At 41.8% G+C, this 19216-nt stretch overlaps 2 protein-coding genes across 2 annotated transcripts; both read left to right on the top strand.

Moving 5' to 3' along the window:
* Nucleotides 1-5099: 5099 nt before the first annotated feature.
* On the top strand, nt 5100-6568 carry LOC137622418 (uncharacterized). The gene is made up of 3 exons (XM_068353029.1): nt 5100-5695; nt 5869-6097; nt 6248-6568. The coding sequence occupies exons 1-3, from the start codon at nt 5100-5102 to the stop codon at nt 6566-6568; spliced, it is 1146 nt and encodes a 381-aa protein (XP_068209130.1).
* A 111-nt stretch (nt 6569-6679) lies between these two features.
* On the top strand, nt 6680-7620 carry LOC137622417 (igE-binding protein-like). Its single transcript, XM_068353028.1, has 2 exons — nt 6680-6774; nt 7266-7620. Exons 1-2 carry the CDS (start codon nt 6680-6682, stop codon nt 7618-7620), a joined length of 450 nt encoding a protein of 149 aa, XP_068209129.1.
* The last annotated feature ends 11596 nt before the right edge of the window (nt 7621-19216 follow it).

The following is a 19216-nucleotide window of genomic DNA, read 5'->3' as shown; positions in this document are numbered from 1 at the left end:
ACTATACACAATATAAACATTTACTTTGGTTAAATCAATGTTCGATCATAGTCGTAGGGACAGATCAAGACATCCTTAAATTTCGACACTTGATTATATAGCTTTAAACTACAACATATTGTATATGAAATGAAAGATATCTAAAATAATCCAGGTTTTCGATGTTATCTGAACTCCGATTAGTAATTGTTTTTTTTTTTCCATTATGAATTCAAGATGTATTTTAATAAACAACATTCACAAATTGTTTTTATGTTAGTTTAGTTGTCAGCTGTTTTAAAGGTCCTGGGGGTATCACGATTATGCTCACATATAGTTAACAGAGTAATGTTGATATGATTTTGCTCACTATCACGTAATTCCTGAAAAAAAAAATAACACTGTTCAACGAACTCTAAGATTCTTAATAAAAAGGCATATCGAACAACAAGAACAACAAACAAACCCGCTGTTGACACTGGTAATCCACGGCCATTTACGTAGGCAACTACATAAAGATAATGGATATAAATATTATTGACTGCAATAAAAAAGTTTATTTTACATTAAAGAAATAATATCTTTATAACTTGATTTGTTTCTTAACCTTACAAAATCTTTCTATTCTATAGTATTTTTGAGCAAACCATACTCACAAATATGGAGCTGCAATGCAAAGTAAACATGCTAAATTGTAAACATTATATTTACATGTATGGATGTACATTTATCATAAAATTATATTACGTTTTTTGGTACTACATTAAACATTATAATTAATTTGTTTGTAAGCTTGAATATATTCTTATTACCCCCCCCCCCCCCCCTCTCTCTCTCTCTCTCTCTCTCTCTCTCTCTCTCTCTCTCTCTCTCTCTCTCTCTCTCTCTCTCTCTCTCTCTCTCTCTCTCTCTCTCTCTCTCATTTGTGGTAATTTAACTTGCATATCATCGGATAATTTTTGTGTTAACAAAATATATCTCAATAGATTTGAACTGGTGTAGCTTCAAAATTGAGTTACTAAACTCATGTTAATGGGAGTTGACTGTATATTATATATATATAAATATATTATATATATTATATATATATATATATATATATATATATATATATATATATATATATATATATATATGTACGTATATATATATATATATATATATATATATATATATATATATATATATATATATATTTATATATATACATATTTATATATATTATAATTATATACATATATATATATATATATATATATATATATATTTATTTATATATATATATATATATATATATATTATATATATATATATATATATATATATATATATATATATATATACATGCATACAGTCAACTCCCATTAACATGAGTTTAGTAACTCAATTTTGAAGCTACACGAGTTCAAATCTATTGAGATATATTCTGTTAACACAAATTATCTGATGTTATGCAAGTTAAATTACCACATATGAGAGAGATATACTTTGTTGACACTCCATATACAGTATACCATGAAGGAGGGACTCCTCATTGTTTACATTCTATGATCAGAAAAAGGAGATACACTTTGCTCACATTAATTTTAGATGGGCCACTTTGTTCAAAATCCTCCTTTGAGACAAAGGAGGGAGATCACTTTGTTCACACTTCACCTTCCAGTAAAAAAAAGAGATATGACAATTATTTCACATTCTATTTTTCAGAAAAAAAACTACAAGACATTGTTCACATTCCACCTTTCACAAAAGGAAGGCGTGCACTTTGTTCAATTCCACTTTTTCAAACAAAGGAGGAGAGCACTTTGTTTATATTTCATCTTTCAGAAAAATATGAGCCACTTGGTTCACATTCCACCTTTCAAAAAAAAAAATCATCTTAAAAATATCATTGGCAGAAAGACGTTCACCAGCTAAGTAACGTTTATAAATGTGTTCACCAAATATAATGTTCTTTATGTTTTTGAAATTATCTGCTTCCCAAATGGTAGAAGGTTAGGCCTCAGACTCTCAAAGCAATAAACTTCCTATACGCTCTAGATAGGACCTTTTGGGAACGTTCTTGCCTGCTTATCTGGTGTACTCGGGTTCAAGACTCGTGGAAGCTCGACAGATTTTTGTAGTGTCTACAATCTCGTCATCATTGTGAGCTATGGGTGAGGTATTTGGGGGAACCTCTAGGTCTACCTGCTGTGGTCATGAGCAGCCATTTTTGTTCCTAATTTGATGGAGAGTGGGCTTTGGCGCTGATCATTTGTATACATGGTCAGTATCTAGGCTTAGTGTATTTTAACTGCCTCTTGCTTCTGCCATTCATTAGTGACCTGGAAACCTAAATTTAAACCTTTAAGAATCCTTTCACACGGAAATATTTACGGTCGTTAGGAGGCATGTCTTTACACAAGATGATTTCCCCTGAGCAGTTCAGCTATACTTGAACTGCGCTGTTAGTATATCTTTGCTGATTAGAAAGTCTTCCGCGCTGGTTGATCCGAGTGGCATTAATCCGCTCGTGTGAAGTTAACCCAAGATACTGTGTTTGCCCAGAAGGGCCAGGCAATCTAAAATCAAATAAAATTATGCTGTCTACATATTCCATCCTTTCAGAAAAAAAAGGGTGGGGTGGGGTACTTTGCTATTTTTTAGACATACCAATTTCATTTATTCACCTTCCATAATAGTATCATACAGTTAGAATTGTTGAGAAAGAGAGAATTTCGTCAGTAATTCTGGTGAATCCGAAACTCACTTGAAAAGATAATGACTCGGTTTCCTCAGTCGTGTTATCCGGATTTCAGCAAATGAAGGTCATCCATTTTTTTATTGTGGGCAGTTAAAGGTTCATGGTCACTTGCCTTGGTAATCCTGTACAGTTTATTGTTTTTAAGACCAAGTTTTTTTTTTATTTTATTACTATATTTTTTTAAGGACGGTAGAGTAAAATGCTGTCCTCTATCCTATTTACAAGACAGACAGTTGTCCTTTTTTTATACTTTATTAATTTTTAATGACATTGGAAAAAATAGTATACTCTAGCGTGTTTACAAGACAGTCTGTTTCCTTTTTTCACTTCACTAGATTTTAAAAACAGTAAAAAGAATAATTGTTTGTTGTTATTCATCATCTATTTTTTTATTTTACAAGTCTTTTCAACAACAACGAATAACATTGTCTTCTGTTGTCTTTTCTGATGATTTTTACAAAATAAATTCAAGTTTTCTTCATTTTTCTTATTATTTTTTTGAGGAAAGTAACAAAAATGGTCCTCCGTTGTATTTTATGATCCTCTTTACAAAACTTTACTAGTTTTTTAATGGCAGTAAAAAATAATCTTTTTTTAATCATCAATGATCATTTTATTTCGAAAGATATAATGCTATTATGTATTAACGTAATTTTTGCTCTAATTTATGTCAGCCTTGTTACTGCATTTTTACTTTATATAGAATTAGTAAAAAATTTCAGTTAAAAGGCTTTAATATTTTTTTCAGTGTAAGTGCTGCTTATTGTCCTCCCCGCTTGTTTAAAGATTTATAAGTGTCTAGTTTAACGCTTGTTTCTTTTTGTGCATTTGGAGTCCTTGGTGAGAGGAGACACCTGCGTTTACTTGTGAGGAACTCTATTGCTAAAGTGAACAGTTCGAGATCAAGGTTTCCAGGACCTACTCCAGTAGCTGGCTTGTGTGAGCTTTTAAGAGGATTGCGACTCCAATGGTTGACGGCTTTTTGCAGGTTCATTTCTGCAACCTGGGGTGTCTTGCATTGCCTGTTTATTGTCTTCTGCGTTCCGCAGCCCCGACACTGGAATACGGCTTTCAAAGTGGTCCCCGGAGAGACTCCTCGTCGACACATCCTCACCATGGTCAGTTGCGGGAGCCTAGGAGCTCGTGGTGTCATATAGGGATGCAGTTGCTTGGTAGGAAAGATAATTTTCCTTTTTCTTTGGGATTGGTACTCCATTTCCCTACCTTTGATGAGGAGTCCTGTGGAGCTGCACTTCCTACAGTAGCTGAGTGCGATTGGAGTCGCTACTTTGTTTGGAGCTGTGGGTGTTATTTATCCAGCCCCAAAGAGTGTGAGAATATTTTTTTTCTTGATAATTATTTAACTATTAGTCTCTCTCTTGTTGAGAGTGTGGTATTCTCCTTTGGGGAATTTTTTTTAATGTTTATTGATTAATATTAAGCCCAGTCTCAGTGTGTGCCTTTTTAGGCGTTAATGTTAATGTTGTTAGCTGTTAATTATTAATTGTTATTTGTTAATTGTTAGTTATTAATGGTTAGTTGTAACTGGTTAATTCAAATGTTAAGTAGTCACAAGGTTGACTGTACTAAAAATTGTTGTTAATAAATATTGTTAATTTTTTCCAGGTGTTTTTGTTTCCACTGACCAATTTTTAAGCCTGATGAAATGAAAATCACTGACCTCTCTTTTCGTGCAATAAGAGCTTGTACCAGGGCCCTAAAAAGTTCGTAACATATTTGGCGACCGTGACAGGATAGAGAGCTCAGGGGGTCTGGTATTTTGGTTGGTGGAGCGACACTCGGGTGGACTCTTCAATATTTATTTTTTTTGGTTTTAGTATTGCCTTTCTCCCCTGAAGTTTTTTCTTTGTTTTACAAAATGGAGGAATTTGCTTTTGATCCAGCTGAGTTTTTCGGGTCAGCTGATTGCATAAAGTATTTGCCCCTGCTAAGTAAGAAACAATTTGTCGAGTGTGCTAAATGGTTGGGTGTTCCGAGGAAGACAGCGGGCACCAGAGCAGAGATGTTGGTTTTAGTTAGGGGTTAAATAAAATAGGAGTTAGCTAAAGCTGAATATTCAGGGAGTGAGAGTGACGTAATAGGTGATAGTGAGGAGATCTCGAGTGATGGTTTCCAAGAGAACAAAGTAAGTATGAGGGCTGGCCTAACTCTGTTTGAGGATCCTTCTGTCGTAGGTATCATTTATGAGGGTCAAGCAAATCTTCCCCAGGTTCCGGGTGATGTGTCCTCTAATCCGGTTTTTGGCCCCCCCTGATTCTGTACCCTCCAAATCTCAGGCCCCAGTTAAGGGGTTGGGTGACTCCAAGGAGGAGAAGGAATACAACCTATAGGAATACAACGTATAGAGTTGCACAAAATGGAGTTTGAGGAGAACGAGCGGGTAAGGCGTCATGAGTCGGCGATGGCAAAATTAGATATAGAGATGGCTTGGTTGCAGGGGGCCAATTTTATAAGTTCACCTAAAAATACCTATGAAGATCCGCTTAATATAGGTGCTGCACTAAAATTGGTACCACTTTTTGACGGAAATGATGTCCCTGAGTTCATCAAGGCATTTGAGCGTGTGGCCTCCCTATTGTCTTGGCCTATATGGACTATATTAATTCAGTTTAGGTTAGTGGGCAAGACAGTGAGGGTGTATAATGCCTTGGAGGAGGGAGTAGCTCGTGATTACCAAAAGGTAAAAGCTTTAATTTTAAATTCCCATGACTTGGTCCCTGAGGCCTACCGCCTTAAGTTTTACAACTATACGAAACACCCTGCGCAGTCTTTCGTGGAGTGTGCACAAGTCAAAGAGGAACAGTTCGATGACTGGCTGAAAAGTCGTCAGATAGTCACTTTCACTGTGGTACATGAACTGTTGCTCCTTGAGGAGTTTAAGAAAGCCTGTAGCAGGGAGTTGAGCATTCACCTGAAGGAGGTAAAAAGTGTGAAATTGAGTAGTGCCGCACAGTTAGTGGATGCATTGGTATTTACTCATCGGTCAGGTAGTGGTAGTTTTAATTATAAAACTTTAAATATCCAAACATCTTTCTCCCCTAATAGTGGTAGGAGAGGGGAAACCTTGTCGACTCCCTTATCCCTAAGAATGGTAATATTAATCCTAATTCTTTTTCACGTGTTAGGGATGTGAGTAGAGTCCAAGGAGGTACTCCTCCCCCTAAAATCTTTACTAATAGAGACTTCCTATGTGGGGAACATAACAGGTATAATGGGAATAGAAGCTCATGCCGTATAGGAAGCTGTTTTTGTTGCAACAAGCCCGGGCATTTCCAAAACCAGTGTAATGCTCGTAAGATCTACCTACAGCGCAAAAATAAAAGTCCTGTAACATTGATTAGTGATAAGTCAAAGGTTAGTAGCAGTAGTCCTGTAGACAGACCAGTAAAAGGTGGTAGTTTAGTGAAGAGTAGTAAGCCTAATGTTCCTAATCCCTAATCATGACTCAAGTACAACAAATATATGTGGATTGGCAAGTTGAATTTTGACTCTCGAGTTATCCAGGTGAAGTTTTTTAGGGACTCTGGTTCTGCCAGGTCGTTAGTCTTGAAAAGAGTTCTAAATGGTTTAGAAAAATATACTGGAAATGTTGTATTGTTTGGAGGTTTTCCGGATTCAGTTGTGTCCGCTCCTTTGGTTAATGTCTGCATGTCTTTTCCAGTATATGATCGCGTCACTGAGTTGGCTGTGGTGCATAGTCTACCTATTCTGGGTATTGATGGAATCCTGGGAAATGATATGCTGGATAGCGAAGGACGGGAGCAGTTCTCTATGTTATCAGTAAATGCTAGTCCCGTGGCTGTAATGACTCAGTCCATAGCATAAGCTGCTAATTTACTTGATGTGGAGAGCGATGATGACTTAATGTTAAGTAGTGTAGAGTTAGATGTTTTAAGGCCCGGGCCAGTAGAGAGTAGTTTTAATGATGTAGTTAATATGAAACTGGACTGGGACAGAGCTGCTTTTATTAATGCTGAAAAAGATGAATTTAATTATAATTTGGGCAATGTTGATGATCTGACTAAACCTAGGTTTGGAGTTGTTAAGCGCTTATTAGATAGGTTTAGTCGTCCGGCATCTGATAATTTGAATAAAACTGGTCGGATAGAACAGATTGTGGTACCTTCTCTATTCAGAAATTCTGTTTTGGAGTTAGCTCATACTATTTTTTTTTATTAGCTCATTACGGTGTGTTAAAAGGTTTTCATAGTCTGGCTAGGTATTTTTGGTGGCCTGGAATTAAATTGAGTGTGAAGCAGTTTATCAGAGCGTGTGAGACTTGTCAGGTTATGGGTAAACCAAATCACGGGATCCCTAAAGCCCCATTGCAGCCCATACCTGCTATAGGTGATATATTTTATAAATTAGTAATTGATGTGGTAGGTCCCTTACCCAAAACTAAAACAGGTTATGTTTATTTACTAACTATCATGGATGGAGCCTCTTGCTTTCTTGAGGCTATACCTATGAGGTGTATTACTTCCAAAGTTGTCTTTGAAAAATTAATGGAATTCTTTTCCAGGCATGGTCTCCCTCTTGTAATTCAGACCGACTGTATGACGAACTTCACAAGTAAGGTATTTAGGGGTAAGTGGGCTGAACTGGCCATTCGGCACGTTACCAGTGTACTTTATCAACCAGAGAGTCAAGGGGTGGTGGAAAGGTTCCATCAAACCCTCAATTCTGTGCTGAAGAAACATTGTTATGATCATGATAGTGCCTGGGACAAAGACGTCCCTTTTGCCCTTTCTGCTATCAGGAATCACCCTAACTTCTCCACTGATATAGCTCCATTCAAGTTGGTATTTGCGCACAAGGTCCATGAACCATTGGAAATTGATTTGAGATACCCAAGTCCAACCGGAAGGAGGAAATAAATGTTAAAAGGTTTGTGGAAGACTTGAAGGGAAGAATTAGTGCCTGGAAGTTTGCCAGGGAAAATTTGGAACAGTCTCATTCAGCAATGAAGAACAATTTTGACAAAAAGTTAAAGGTACAGTCATTTGAATCAGGGGAGTGGGTTTTTGTGCTGAGTATGGAACAGGATAGTTTTCTCGAACCAAAATATAATGGCCCTGGGAAGATTTTGAGGAAACTGTCAGAGGTTAACTATGAAATTGAAGCTCCCGGTTCAAGCCGTAAATGTAGAATATTTTATGTTAATCGACTGAAACCTTATATTAGTAAGCAAGGTGATCCATTAGCGATAGTATCCGAGCCTGTGTCTGTGGTATTAGATGTGCCTCCCGAGGACTTTGACGAGTTAGGGTGTCAGTTTCCTTCGGATGCATTGGGTGAAAATATGCAAAATTTGGAGATGTTGAAAGAAGGTTAGATCATTTAGATGTTAACAAGCAGGAAGATGTACTTAATTTAATTTACTCCTTTTCAGATCTTTTTCAGGATGCTTCAGGTAGGGCAAATACTTTAGGTCATGATGTTGATGTAGGTGATGCTTCCCCTGTGAAGCAGAGTCCTTACCGGCTGAACCCAGTAAAGTGGGATTTGGTCAGTAAGGGATAGAGTGTAAGTTGAAACATATCCTTAGTCAACCATCAGTAAGTCCCTGGAGTTCTCCTATTGTACTAGTAAAGAAAGCAGACGGTATGTTCCGCATGTGTGTGGACAACCGTAAAGTGAACGCCAATGCGATAAATTATTCTTTTCCTCTCCCTCGTATTGATGATTGTCTGGATCGGATTAGTTTTGCCAAATTTATTTCTAAGTTGAATCTTTTAAAGGGTTATTGGCAGGCTCCATTGTCCGACCGAGATCATAAAATATCTACCTTTGTCACCCTGTTTGGCCTATATGAGTGTAATGTTATGCCTTTTGGAATGAAAAATGCTGCATGTACTTTTCAAAAGCTCATGAATAGGGTAATTTGGGGTTTTTAAAGGAGGGGAAATTTATATTGATGACTTGGTAATATATAATAATGAATGGGATACCCACATGTTAAGGTTGCGTAAGGTTTTTGAAGCCCTTAGGTCAGCAAGGTTAGTTGTTAATTTGGCTAAGTGCGGATTGGGTAATGCCAAGGTTTGATTTTTGGGTCACGAGGTAGGTTTAGGTCAGCTGGCTCCGAAACAAGCTAACCTCGAGGCAATTATAAATTTGAAAAAGGCCTGGTAATGTTAGAGAGGTAAGAAGAGTCCTGAGCATGACAGGTTCTTACCGCACACGTGTGTGTAATTAGTCTGATGTTGCTCAGACTCTTAAAAGTTTATTAGAAAAAGGAAAAAAGTTCTGGTGGTCGGGTCAGTGTGAAGAATCTCTTGATAAACTTAAATCAGTATTAATTATTAACCCCATTTAGACTTCCCCAGATTTTTAAAAGCCTTTTATTATAGTAGATGCCAGTGACGTCGGCATTTGAGGTGTTCTTTTTCATGGAAAGGAGGACAGTGTTCATCTTGCGTCTTACAATAGCAAAAAGCTTCTGGCAGCGTAAAAAGTTACTCCACTATAGAAAAAGAAGCTCTTTTTATGGGTCCGCACTCTTAACTATTTAAGTTGTATGTGACAAATTTTCCTTTCCCGACTGAGATATGGACGGATCACAATCCTCTGGTTTTCATGGAGAGGATGAAGGGAGCAAACCAGAGGACTTTGCACTGGGAACTTTTGCTGCAGGAATTAAATTTAGAAAACATGTCAAAGGGACTGACAAAAAAAATTCCTGATACCCTTTTTGGAATTTTGTTTGCTTGCTTGATCCTTCTCATACGCTGCTTTTTTCGTTTCTCCATTGAGGTTGTGTAAAAAATTTTGTTAGGATGTAGTTCTGTTTAAATAATAGCTTTGTAGATAAAGTTTAGGAGGTTTCTTTGAGTGGTATACACTCTAGTGTTTTATAAAGGGTCCCCTGAATTATTTATTGATTTGTTCTGATATAATATGATTGTATAATAGTATATATGACTCTTTGGACTATAATGCCTGTGTATTGTAGGTTAAGGTGTATGTCTGTGGGCGTACCTGTAAGTTTATATATGTTTAGTTAGATCTGTTTCCATAGAATTGGAGATTTTTGACGAAGTACGGTAATATTAGATCTTTAAAATAATGGTTAGCCATCTAAAGCTCTTAGTTTCTATTTGGGCATACTTTCTGTTTGGTGTTACGTTTATTGTTTAATACTTATTGTTCTTACTTTACAGGCACATTTCCATTTATATATTTATATATATATATATATATATATATATATATATATATATATATATATATATATATATATATATGTATATATATATATATATATATATATATATATATATATATATATATATATATATATATATATAAAAACAATAATTTTTCTGTTTGAAATTTTTTTTTTTTTTCGGAGAGGCAGGTATTATGTATTACCGTAATATTTGTTCTAATTTATGTAAGCATTGTTACTGCATTTTTGTAAAACTCGTATGCAATTTTAGTATATAAGGCTTTAATTGTTAATTTTATCTTTTTTTTCTGTTGAAGTGCTGCTTTACGTCCTCCCTGCTCATTTAAACATTTATAAGTGTCTAATTTAATACATGTTTCTTTTTTTGTTTTTCGAGTCTTTAGTGAGAAGAGACACCTGCGTTTACTTGTGAGGAATTCGATTGCTAAAGTGAACAGTTCGAACTCAAGATTTCAAGGACCTACTCCAGTAGCTGGCTTGTGTGAGCCTCTAAGAGGATTGCGACTCCAACGGTTTACGGCTTTTTGCAGGTGCATTTCTGCCATCTTCGGTGTCTTGCATTGCCTGATTATTCTCTTCTGCGTTACGCAGCCCCGACACTGGAATACTGCTTTCAAGGTGGTCCCAGGAGAGACTCCTCGTCGACACATCCTCACCATGGTCAGCTGCGGGAGCCTGGGAGCTCGTGGTATCATGTAGGGATGCAGTTGCTTGGTAGGAAAGATAATTTTCCATTATTTTGGATTTGTACTCCATTTCCCTACCTTTGATGAGGAGTCTTGCGGAGCTGCACTCCCAACAGTAGCTGAGTGCAATTAGAGTCGCTGCTTTGTTTGGAGCTGTGGGCGTTTTTTATCCAGCGACAAAGACTGTGAGAATAATTTTCCTTTTTTTCCTGTTTCTTGATAATTATTTAACTTTTAGTCTCTTTCTCGTTGAGAGTGTGGTGTTTCCGGTTGGGGATTTTTTTTAGTGTTTATTGGTTAATACTAAGCCCTGTTTCAGTGTGTTCCTTTTCAAGCATTAATGTGCATGTTGTATGTTGTTAGTTGTTAATGCTTAATTGTTATTTTTTAAGTGTTAGTTATTAATGGTTAGTTTAAGGTGGTTAATTCAAATTTTTAGGTAGTCACAAGGTTGTCTGTGCTAAAAATTGCTGTTAATAAATATTATTATTTCTTCACCATCGTAGCTAATTGGTAGGTTTGAGACTTGGCATTCGATATCATAGTCTTTGGGCGGTTCCGTCTGGGGCTCTGATCCCCAGGTCGTTAAGAGAATCGAGACTTTAATGTATTAATATAAATGGCTTATTTGAAATATGAAAGAAACACGTTTAAATGTGCAAAAAAATTATCATTAATCGAATGCCAAGTCCCAAACCTACCAATTAGCTACGATGGTGAAGATGGGTTGATTTCAATTCTAAATACAGAAAACCTGAATTTGACAGGTATATGTATAGAAGTATTGTCATTGACTTTTATCTTTCTTCATGGCCGAGTGGTATGGTCACTGGCATACAGATATCCCGGACGAGGGTTCAAATCCCCGCTGGTCCGATATCATAGTCTTTAGGCGGTTCCGCCTGGGGCTCTGATCCCCAGGTTGTTAAGAGAATCCAGACTTTAATGTATTAATATATATGGCTTATTTGAAATATGAAAGAAACACGTTTAAATGTGCAAAAAATTTATCATTAATCGGATGCCAAGTCCCAAACCTACCAATTAGCTACGATGGTGAAGATGGGTTGATTTCAATTCTAAGTACAGAAAACCTGAATTTGACAGGCATATGTATAGAAGAATTGTCATTGACTTTTATCTTTCTTCGTGGCCGAGTGGTATGGTCACTGGCATACAGATATCCCGGACGAGGGTTCAAATCCCCGCTGGTCCGATATCATAGTCTTTGGGCGGTTCCGCCTGGGGCTCTGATCCCCAGGTCGTTAAGAGAATCAAGACTTTAATGTATTAATATATATGGCTTATTTCAAATATGAAAGAAACACGTTTAAATATGCAAAAAATTTATCATATATATATATATATATATATATATATATATATATATATATATATATAACGGATTTTGAGCGAAGCGAAAAATCTATTTTTGGGTGAGATAGCCATGGCGTCCTGATGGAAGGTTCCTTTTTGGTAGCTTCCTTGGGAATATCACTACTAAATGTTCCCAGAGAATTTAACCACAGGTTATCACAGAATTCTAACTTCTGGAGCGAGTATCCTAAAGGTTTCCCTTTAAGACATCGTATATCAACAGGGGACGCATGTATTAACGCGCCACATAGCTATCTACACCCCAAACAGAGTTAACACTTCGGTGTGTAGGGGCGGAGAATAGCTGGGAGCCGTTCCACAGCTAATCTCGTTCGTGGGTACTTTTGGTACTCGAGACGTAAACAAACGGGCGCCATTGCTAAATGACGTCACGTCCGTCCTCATCCTGAAGCCAGTTGCTTGCCGATCACCATGATACAGCAGAGCAGGGGGGGACCTGAAAAACTGGACGAAGTAGCAGGGAGGGTCCATCAGGACGCCATGGCTATCTCACCCAAAAATTGATTTTTCGCTTCGCTCAAAATCCGTTTTTTGGGCTCAAGCCATGGCGTCCTGATGGAAGAATACCAGAGAATCAATGTATCGTGGCAGATTTTCCCCTATTTGAGTAAGTGCCGAGGGCTTTGAACAGGGTAGCATAGTAATCTTAATAGAAGAACAGTAGGGAAGAGACCTTCCTGCCCCCCTGGCAGTGAAGTTCCCACGGGCCATGCCGAGATCAAAGTGGTTATCGAAGGGCTACTCACCTTGCTAGAAGAACCTGAAGAACTTGGAGACAAGACTGAATGGTTGGCATTCATATAGGAACATTCTCAAGGGCAGACAAGTGCTGGTTAGGCACTGTATGTTAATGGAGAATTGTCTGGTCTCTAAGGTATGAAGAAAGTAAGTATTCGTGTAGGAATATTACATTGCACAGGTGAATATATAATAAGGGTTGAAACCTTAGTATCTTCATCAACCATAAGGGGAAGGGGATAATAAAACTATGACAGACGTGTATTTCATAGTATAAGTAGGAGCGGATTGAGACGCACAAGTAATAAAATAGAAATTTTATTTTGCAATTGCAGAGTATATTAATGAAATGCAATATATGTAAAAGTAATTTACAACAAATTATAATGTACATAGTAATGAAAGACTTGCTCTTGAATCTGAAAGAGAATTTGAAATTTATTAGTAGGCACTCGTTCTCGAGGAACGTCAGTTTTTAAAAGTAAAACACATCATGCTCTAGGCATGCGGCACTCGTGTGACGACTATGACATTTCACCTGCGATAAGAACAGTTATATGAAAAGCACTAAGTGTTTTAGACATCACTACGTATCACTCGAGGGTCAACATAGGCACCCGAAGAGTTAGAGTCCCAAGTAACTCACTGTTCTATGCAGAGTTAGGTGCAGGTTTCATAACACTACCTGCGGCTACCACAAAATGTTTGACTTCGTGCACTTGTTTCGCATAATGTTTGAAGAAAACACGCGAGGATTTCCAGCCTGTGAAACTCTTAAGGCTTTCGAAATCCATACTCTGAAAGAAATTCAGAGACGATGCAACTTTTCTAGGATCGTGACCGGCGGGTGTACTGTCAGGATCCGCTCTGCGAATGAAGTAGGTGATTTTCGCTCTTAGTTGTTTCAGTGACAGGTCGCTGCCCGATGTTTCTCCTTTGAAGAGTTGGCCTCCACCAAAGTCCGAAGTTCTGCGAAGATAGACCTTGAGGCTCTCTACTGGGCATAGAGAGGCATCTTCTTTCAGGGGGCATATTCTCCAAGGGCCCCATCTTTTGGTGGGTAATTCATTTTTGGCGAGAAACGTCGGATCCGGGAAGAGGGTAAGGTCTCCTGAGTCAGTAAACAGGATATGACCCTCTTCTCTTGATAATGCCACTATTTCGCTGACTCGGGCTCCTGAAGCAAGAGCAAAAAGAAATATAACTTTCTGAGTCAGATCCTTGAGAGGGCATGAATCATTATCCAAGTTGGAGGCGAAATGGTTTCGGTGGGGGTGCTGGGCGTAGACAAGCGCATGCTTTGGGCAGTTTATTGAAGATGTCGCTGGACAGATCAATCTGGAAGGCATACATCAGTGGTCTAGTCAAGACCGATTTGCAAGTAGAAATCGTGTTGGCTGCCAAGCCCTGTCCATGAAGGTGAATAAAGAAGGACATGCAAAAATCAATGGTGATTTCCGTAGGATTTTTTGTATTGACGAATGAGACCCATTTTCTCCAGGATGATTCGTATTGCCGTCTTGTGGATTCGGTCTTGTATTCCTCGAGGAAGTCTAGACTTTTCTTTGAGATCCCAAACCTTTTCTTCGCGGCTAGGGAGAGAAAATCATGAGATGAAGGTCCTTGATTTTCGATGATGAAGCGAAGACGGTCGACTTCTGTACTTGCTGGGAGAGAACTGGGCCCGGGAGAGGGATCAGCGTGGGCTGCAGCTCCAGGACCAGGGGGTACCAATTGCTCCGGGGCCACTTGGGAGCCACTAGGGCCGCTGTCCCTTTGAAGGTTCTCAGCTTGGAGAAGACTTTCATCAGAAGGATGGTGGGAGGGAACAGGTAGATCTTGGACCATCTGTTCCAGTCCAGTGACATGGCGTCCACTGCATCTGCCTTGGGGTCCTCGTACGGGGCCACATATCGAGGAAGTTGATTGTTGTTGCTCGTTGCGAAGAGATCGATCTGAAGTTCTGGGACTTGGTGAGAGATGAAGGAGAATGATCTTGCGTCTAGAGACCATTCCGACTCTATCGGGCTTGTCCGGGATAGAGCGTCCGCCGTCACGTTGCGGAATCCTTGTAGGTGAACTGCAGACAGGTGCCACTTCTTCCTCTCTGCCAGACGGAAGATTGTCAGAAGCACCTGATTTATCTGGGGCGATCTTGAGCCTTGGCGATTGAGACATCGAACTACCACCGAGTTGTCTAGGGTTAGAAGAATATGGATCGAGGGAGGCGGGGAGAGTTTCTTCAGTGTTAGAAGGACCGCCATGGCCTCCAAGATGTTGATGTGAAACGTCTTGAATAGGGGAGACCATGTGCCTTGAGCCTGTTTTTGGTGGGAGTGACCTCCCCAACCCTCCAGCGAAGCGTCCGTGTGGATGTTGAGTGATGGAGGTGGGTGTTGAAGAGGGATGGACTTTTTCAGGGCCGTCGCTTCCGACCACGGCTTGAGGAGAAGCCGAAGTCTGTTTGGGAGCCGTCTCTTGAGGTCTCTTCGAGCGATGGATGCAGAACGTCTCCAGACTCCCGCGGCATCCTTTAGCTGTGCACTAAGCACTGGGTTTGTCACTGAGGCGAACTGTAGAGAGCCTAGAACTCGTTCCTGCTGACGTCTTGAGATCCGTTTGGATTTCAGCAGTCGCTTGACAGACCCTGCTATTTCCTTCCTTTTCTTCTGGGGGATGGAAAGGTAGTGTGACTGAAGGTTCCACTGGATTCCTAACCATTGGAACTTCTGAGCTGGAGAGAGGCGAGATTTCTTAGCCTTTATCTTGAATCCCAGGTGTTCTAGGAACTGGGTGACTTTGCTGCAGGATCTTAAACAATCCTAGGGCGATGGAGCCCAGACTAGCCAGTCGTCGAGGTAGGCCATCACCTGGACGTCTTGGAGGCGGAGCTGTTGTACTATGGCGTCCGCCAGCTTTGTGAAGATCCGAGGGGCCACGTTGAGGCCAAAGGGCATGGCCCTGAAGGCGTAGCTTTTCCTTTGTAGTCGAAATCCTAGGTAGGAGGAAGCGTGGTGGTTCATTGGAACGTGCCAGTAGGCATCCGCCAGGTCTATGGAGACCGTGTAAGAACCTTGAGGCAGAAGGGTCCTTATCTGTTGAAGAGTCAGCATCTTGAAATTGTTGTTCGCTATGAACTTGTTGAGGGGGGATAAGTCAAGAATGACTCAGAGTTTGTCGGAGTCCTTCTTGGGGACGCAAAACAGTCTCCCTTGAAACCTGGTTGACTTTACCCTCCTTATCACCTTCTTGTTCAAGAGATCTAAGACATATTCTTCCAGAAGGGGGGTTGATTGTTGGAAGAATTGCTGGAAGGTTAGGGCTGGTTGAGTCCAACTCCAGCCTAGACCCTTCTTGACGATGCTGTGTGCCCAGGGATCGAAGGTCCAACGATCCTGGAATTGGCGGAGTCTTCCTCCCACCGGAAGCACTTCATTGCTTCTGGTGTCCCGAGGGCTTACCGCCTCGGCCGCTAGCTCCCCTTCCTCCTCTGCCTCTGGAGGGACGGCGAGATGCATCTCTGCCTGCACCTCTGCTTAAGCCTCTACCTTTGGGACGAAAGGTAGTCGTCTGTTGCTCAAAGGCAGGGGTGAAAACCGCTGACTGGGACAAAACCGGTTGGGTGTCCAGCTGAAAGGTCTGTTGTGGCAGAGCAGCCACTTGGGGAGTAGCGGGTCCCGGAAACTGCCGTCTCTCTTGACGTTGCTGGGGTTTTGGCTTGGAGGATTTCCTCTTAGGTTGAGGGCCATCGTCCTGAGAGGATTTCCTCTTCTTCGACATGCCCCACTTGTTGAGAAGGTTCCTATTCTCAGTGGCGGCCTTGTAGGTGATCTCTTTCACAAGATCGGAGGGAAAGAGGTGCTTACCCCAGATGTTGGAGGAAATCAGCCTCCGGGGTTCGTGTCTCACTGTGGCACCTGAGAACACGAATTCACGACAGGCTCTCCGAGCCTTCATGAAATTGTACAGGTCCTTTACCAGAGTCGCCATATGCGATTTAGCGAGTACCATGTAGTGGTCGGGGACATGGAGGCTGCGAGCCTTTCCTTTGTGTCTTGTTCCCAACGAAGGAGATGGTCATTAAGTTTCGGGAGGTCTTCATTAAACTGACGTCCAGCCACGTCAGGATCTAGTTTTCCCACCACGAAGGTATGCTGGATATCCTTCCAGTGTCGAACATCGGGGTGAGTCACCAGGGAGAAGGGTCTTTACTCCTCCAGTGCAGGACAGGGCTTCCCTTCTTCCACTGCCTTGTGACACGCAGCGAAGGCCTTTTCCGTAAAGGGGAGGACTGCATCGTCGGGTGCGACGTAGGTAGGGTGCTTCTTGCTCAGCGCCAGAAGCATTGAGCAGGTAAAGCCCCTACTTTTAACAGCTTTGGCCAGCATGGCCTGGGCCTTCGGGAGATCGAAAACTATGACCTCCTTAGGTTCGGTCTCCTCTTTAGAGGCAGGTTCGGATCGAAGCCGGACGTAACAGTCCGGGTAAGCCTCAAAGCTCGGGAAGAACTCCACTTCTTCCAGGGCAATCGAGCCGATCTTCTCGCTGATGAAGATCCTGCCCGTTGCGATGGGCATATGCTCGGCATACCTCCAGGGGTTGGCGTGCGAGCATATCAGGAGATCCTTAACCGAAATCTTTTTCGGCTCTTTGGAACCTCCCATGGACCTGATGTACTCGTGTGTCACTTGAAGCTTCTTGTCCATAAGTGCTTCGATCATACGGAACATCTCCTGGACGGATGGGATGGGGTCCGAGGTAGCGGAGGTAGACGGGAGAGACACTTCCGTCGGTGTAGGAGTAGGGGCAGGGGTGGAAGGCGGAGCGACCTCCTGCTCCGACTCGGTGTATTCCACCTGGTCCTCTTCATCGTCCACGTCTTGGGCCATGAGGTTCCTCTCCGTGTTCTCCGAAATATCCGACATGCGTTCCTCGTTGTCGGCATCCAGGTGACACTCGTGCATGGACTGGGCCATGACATCATCGGGTTCCACCGATATCTGGACGGTGGGGTTCTGATCCTTGGGGACCACAGAATCTGGGAATGCCTTTGGGAACAGTAAGGCCCTCATGTTTTCAGTGGCAAGGTACGGTCCAGTGGCGTTCTTCTGGAAGCCACGCACCCATTTGCGTAGCTTCTCTCGAGAAGCGTCCCTAACCTCCGCTGAAGGAGGATTATTGAACGCGTCGACCAGGCGATCCTGGCAGACCGTACAGTTCTGGGGGTCCCAGAACTTCAGATCCCCTTTCTTGTTGGCACAAGGGGTGTGGTTCCTACACGCCGTGTGTCCATAAAAGTGCGGGCGCTTCACTGCACAGAAGCTGTGGTCGCACTTCAGTTGCTCCTCCTGTAAGAGAAAGAGAACATGAGTATGGGGGAGTCATAAGGATGACTCTTAAACTAAAGTTAAATATTAATTGATTAATTTTTAACTTAACATTAAGTGTGATGAACAGAGAATGGGCGGAAAAGAAGGAGATAGAAACATACTCCGTGTAACCCGCCCGGCTGGTTACCGTGACCTTCACCCATAGACAATCTGTTGTGACCGAAGGCACAGGATAGAATTCAACATGGAATGCCCGTAAGGCAGTGGGAATTCTATTGGGAATTGTCAAGGATATAAGGCTAGGACTGAGGCCACTCAGACTCTAGAATTGGGAACTAGAAGATCCCATAGGGTAACGGTTTCCGGCAACCAGCCTTGCTAAGATACACACAGCATGCTAGAAATCTGTGATATACAAGAAGACAGCATGGTTACTAATAGAACGGTAAGATAATACCTATCCATTTACGTAATCAAGTCATCTGGTTGCGATGTAATGCTATCAACATCAGATGATAGCTAGTAGAAGGGGGTGCAAGTCGTCTTGACGCCTCCGGAAGGTTCCGGCAGACCGCCGGCACGCCGGAGGCCACTCCAGCAGAGTTTCTGGCATTAGGGAAGACAATATAGAAGTCAAGAGTAATACCAGGGTGGCGGCCGCCGGCATAGCGGCGGCACGCCGGCGAGGAGCGGAGGCACGCCGGCGAGGAGCGGAGGCACGCCGGCGAGGAGCGGAGGCACGCCGGCGAGGAGCGGCGGCTCCGGCAGCCGGAGGTTGCCGGCTTGGTGACAGGGACAAGGATGGTTATAGCAGAACCGGACTGCCAGCAGCGGATGCCGGCACTCCGGGGGCCGGCCGGTGGACGGACGACTGAGGCTATGAGGAAAGAGGGAAGGCTATCGGCTAGGCGCCGGCAGCAGGCGGCAGTCCCCCGGCACACGGAGGACTGGCGGCCTAGAGGGTAAAGGATAAGTCACCAAGGTAGGACGTGGGTATCACCGACAGTAGAGGCGGCAAGGGACCGGCACCAGGATAGTGAAAGAGACCGGGGGAGGGATGTAGGGGTCCGGCCACGGACCCCAAGACATCCCACCTGAGTGGGTGTACCCATGATAGAGGCTAGCCCTA

This window comes from Palaemon carinicauda, chromosome 29, assembly GCF_036898095.1.
Source record: "Palaemon carinicauda isolate YSFRI2023 chromosome 29, ASM3689809v2, whole genome shotgun sequence".
Classification (NCBI taxonomy): domain Eukaryota; kingdom Metazoa; phylum Arthropoda; class Malacostraca; order Decapoda; family Palaemonidae; genus Palaemon; species Palaemon carinicauda.
The sequence above is the reverse complement of the archived record's forward strand: the minus strand, read 5'-3'. Positions and strand labels throughout refer to the sequence as shown.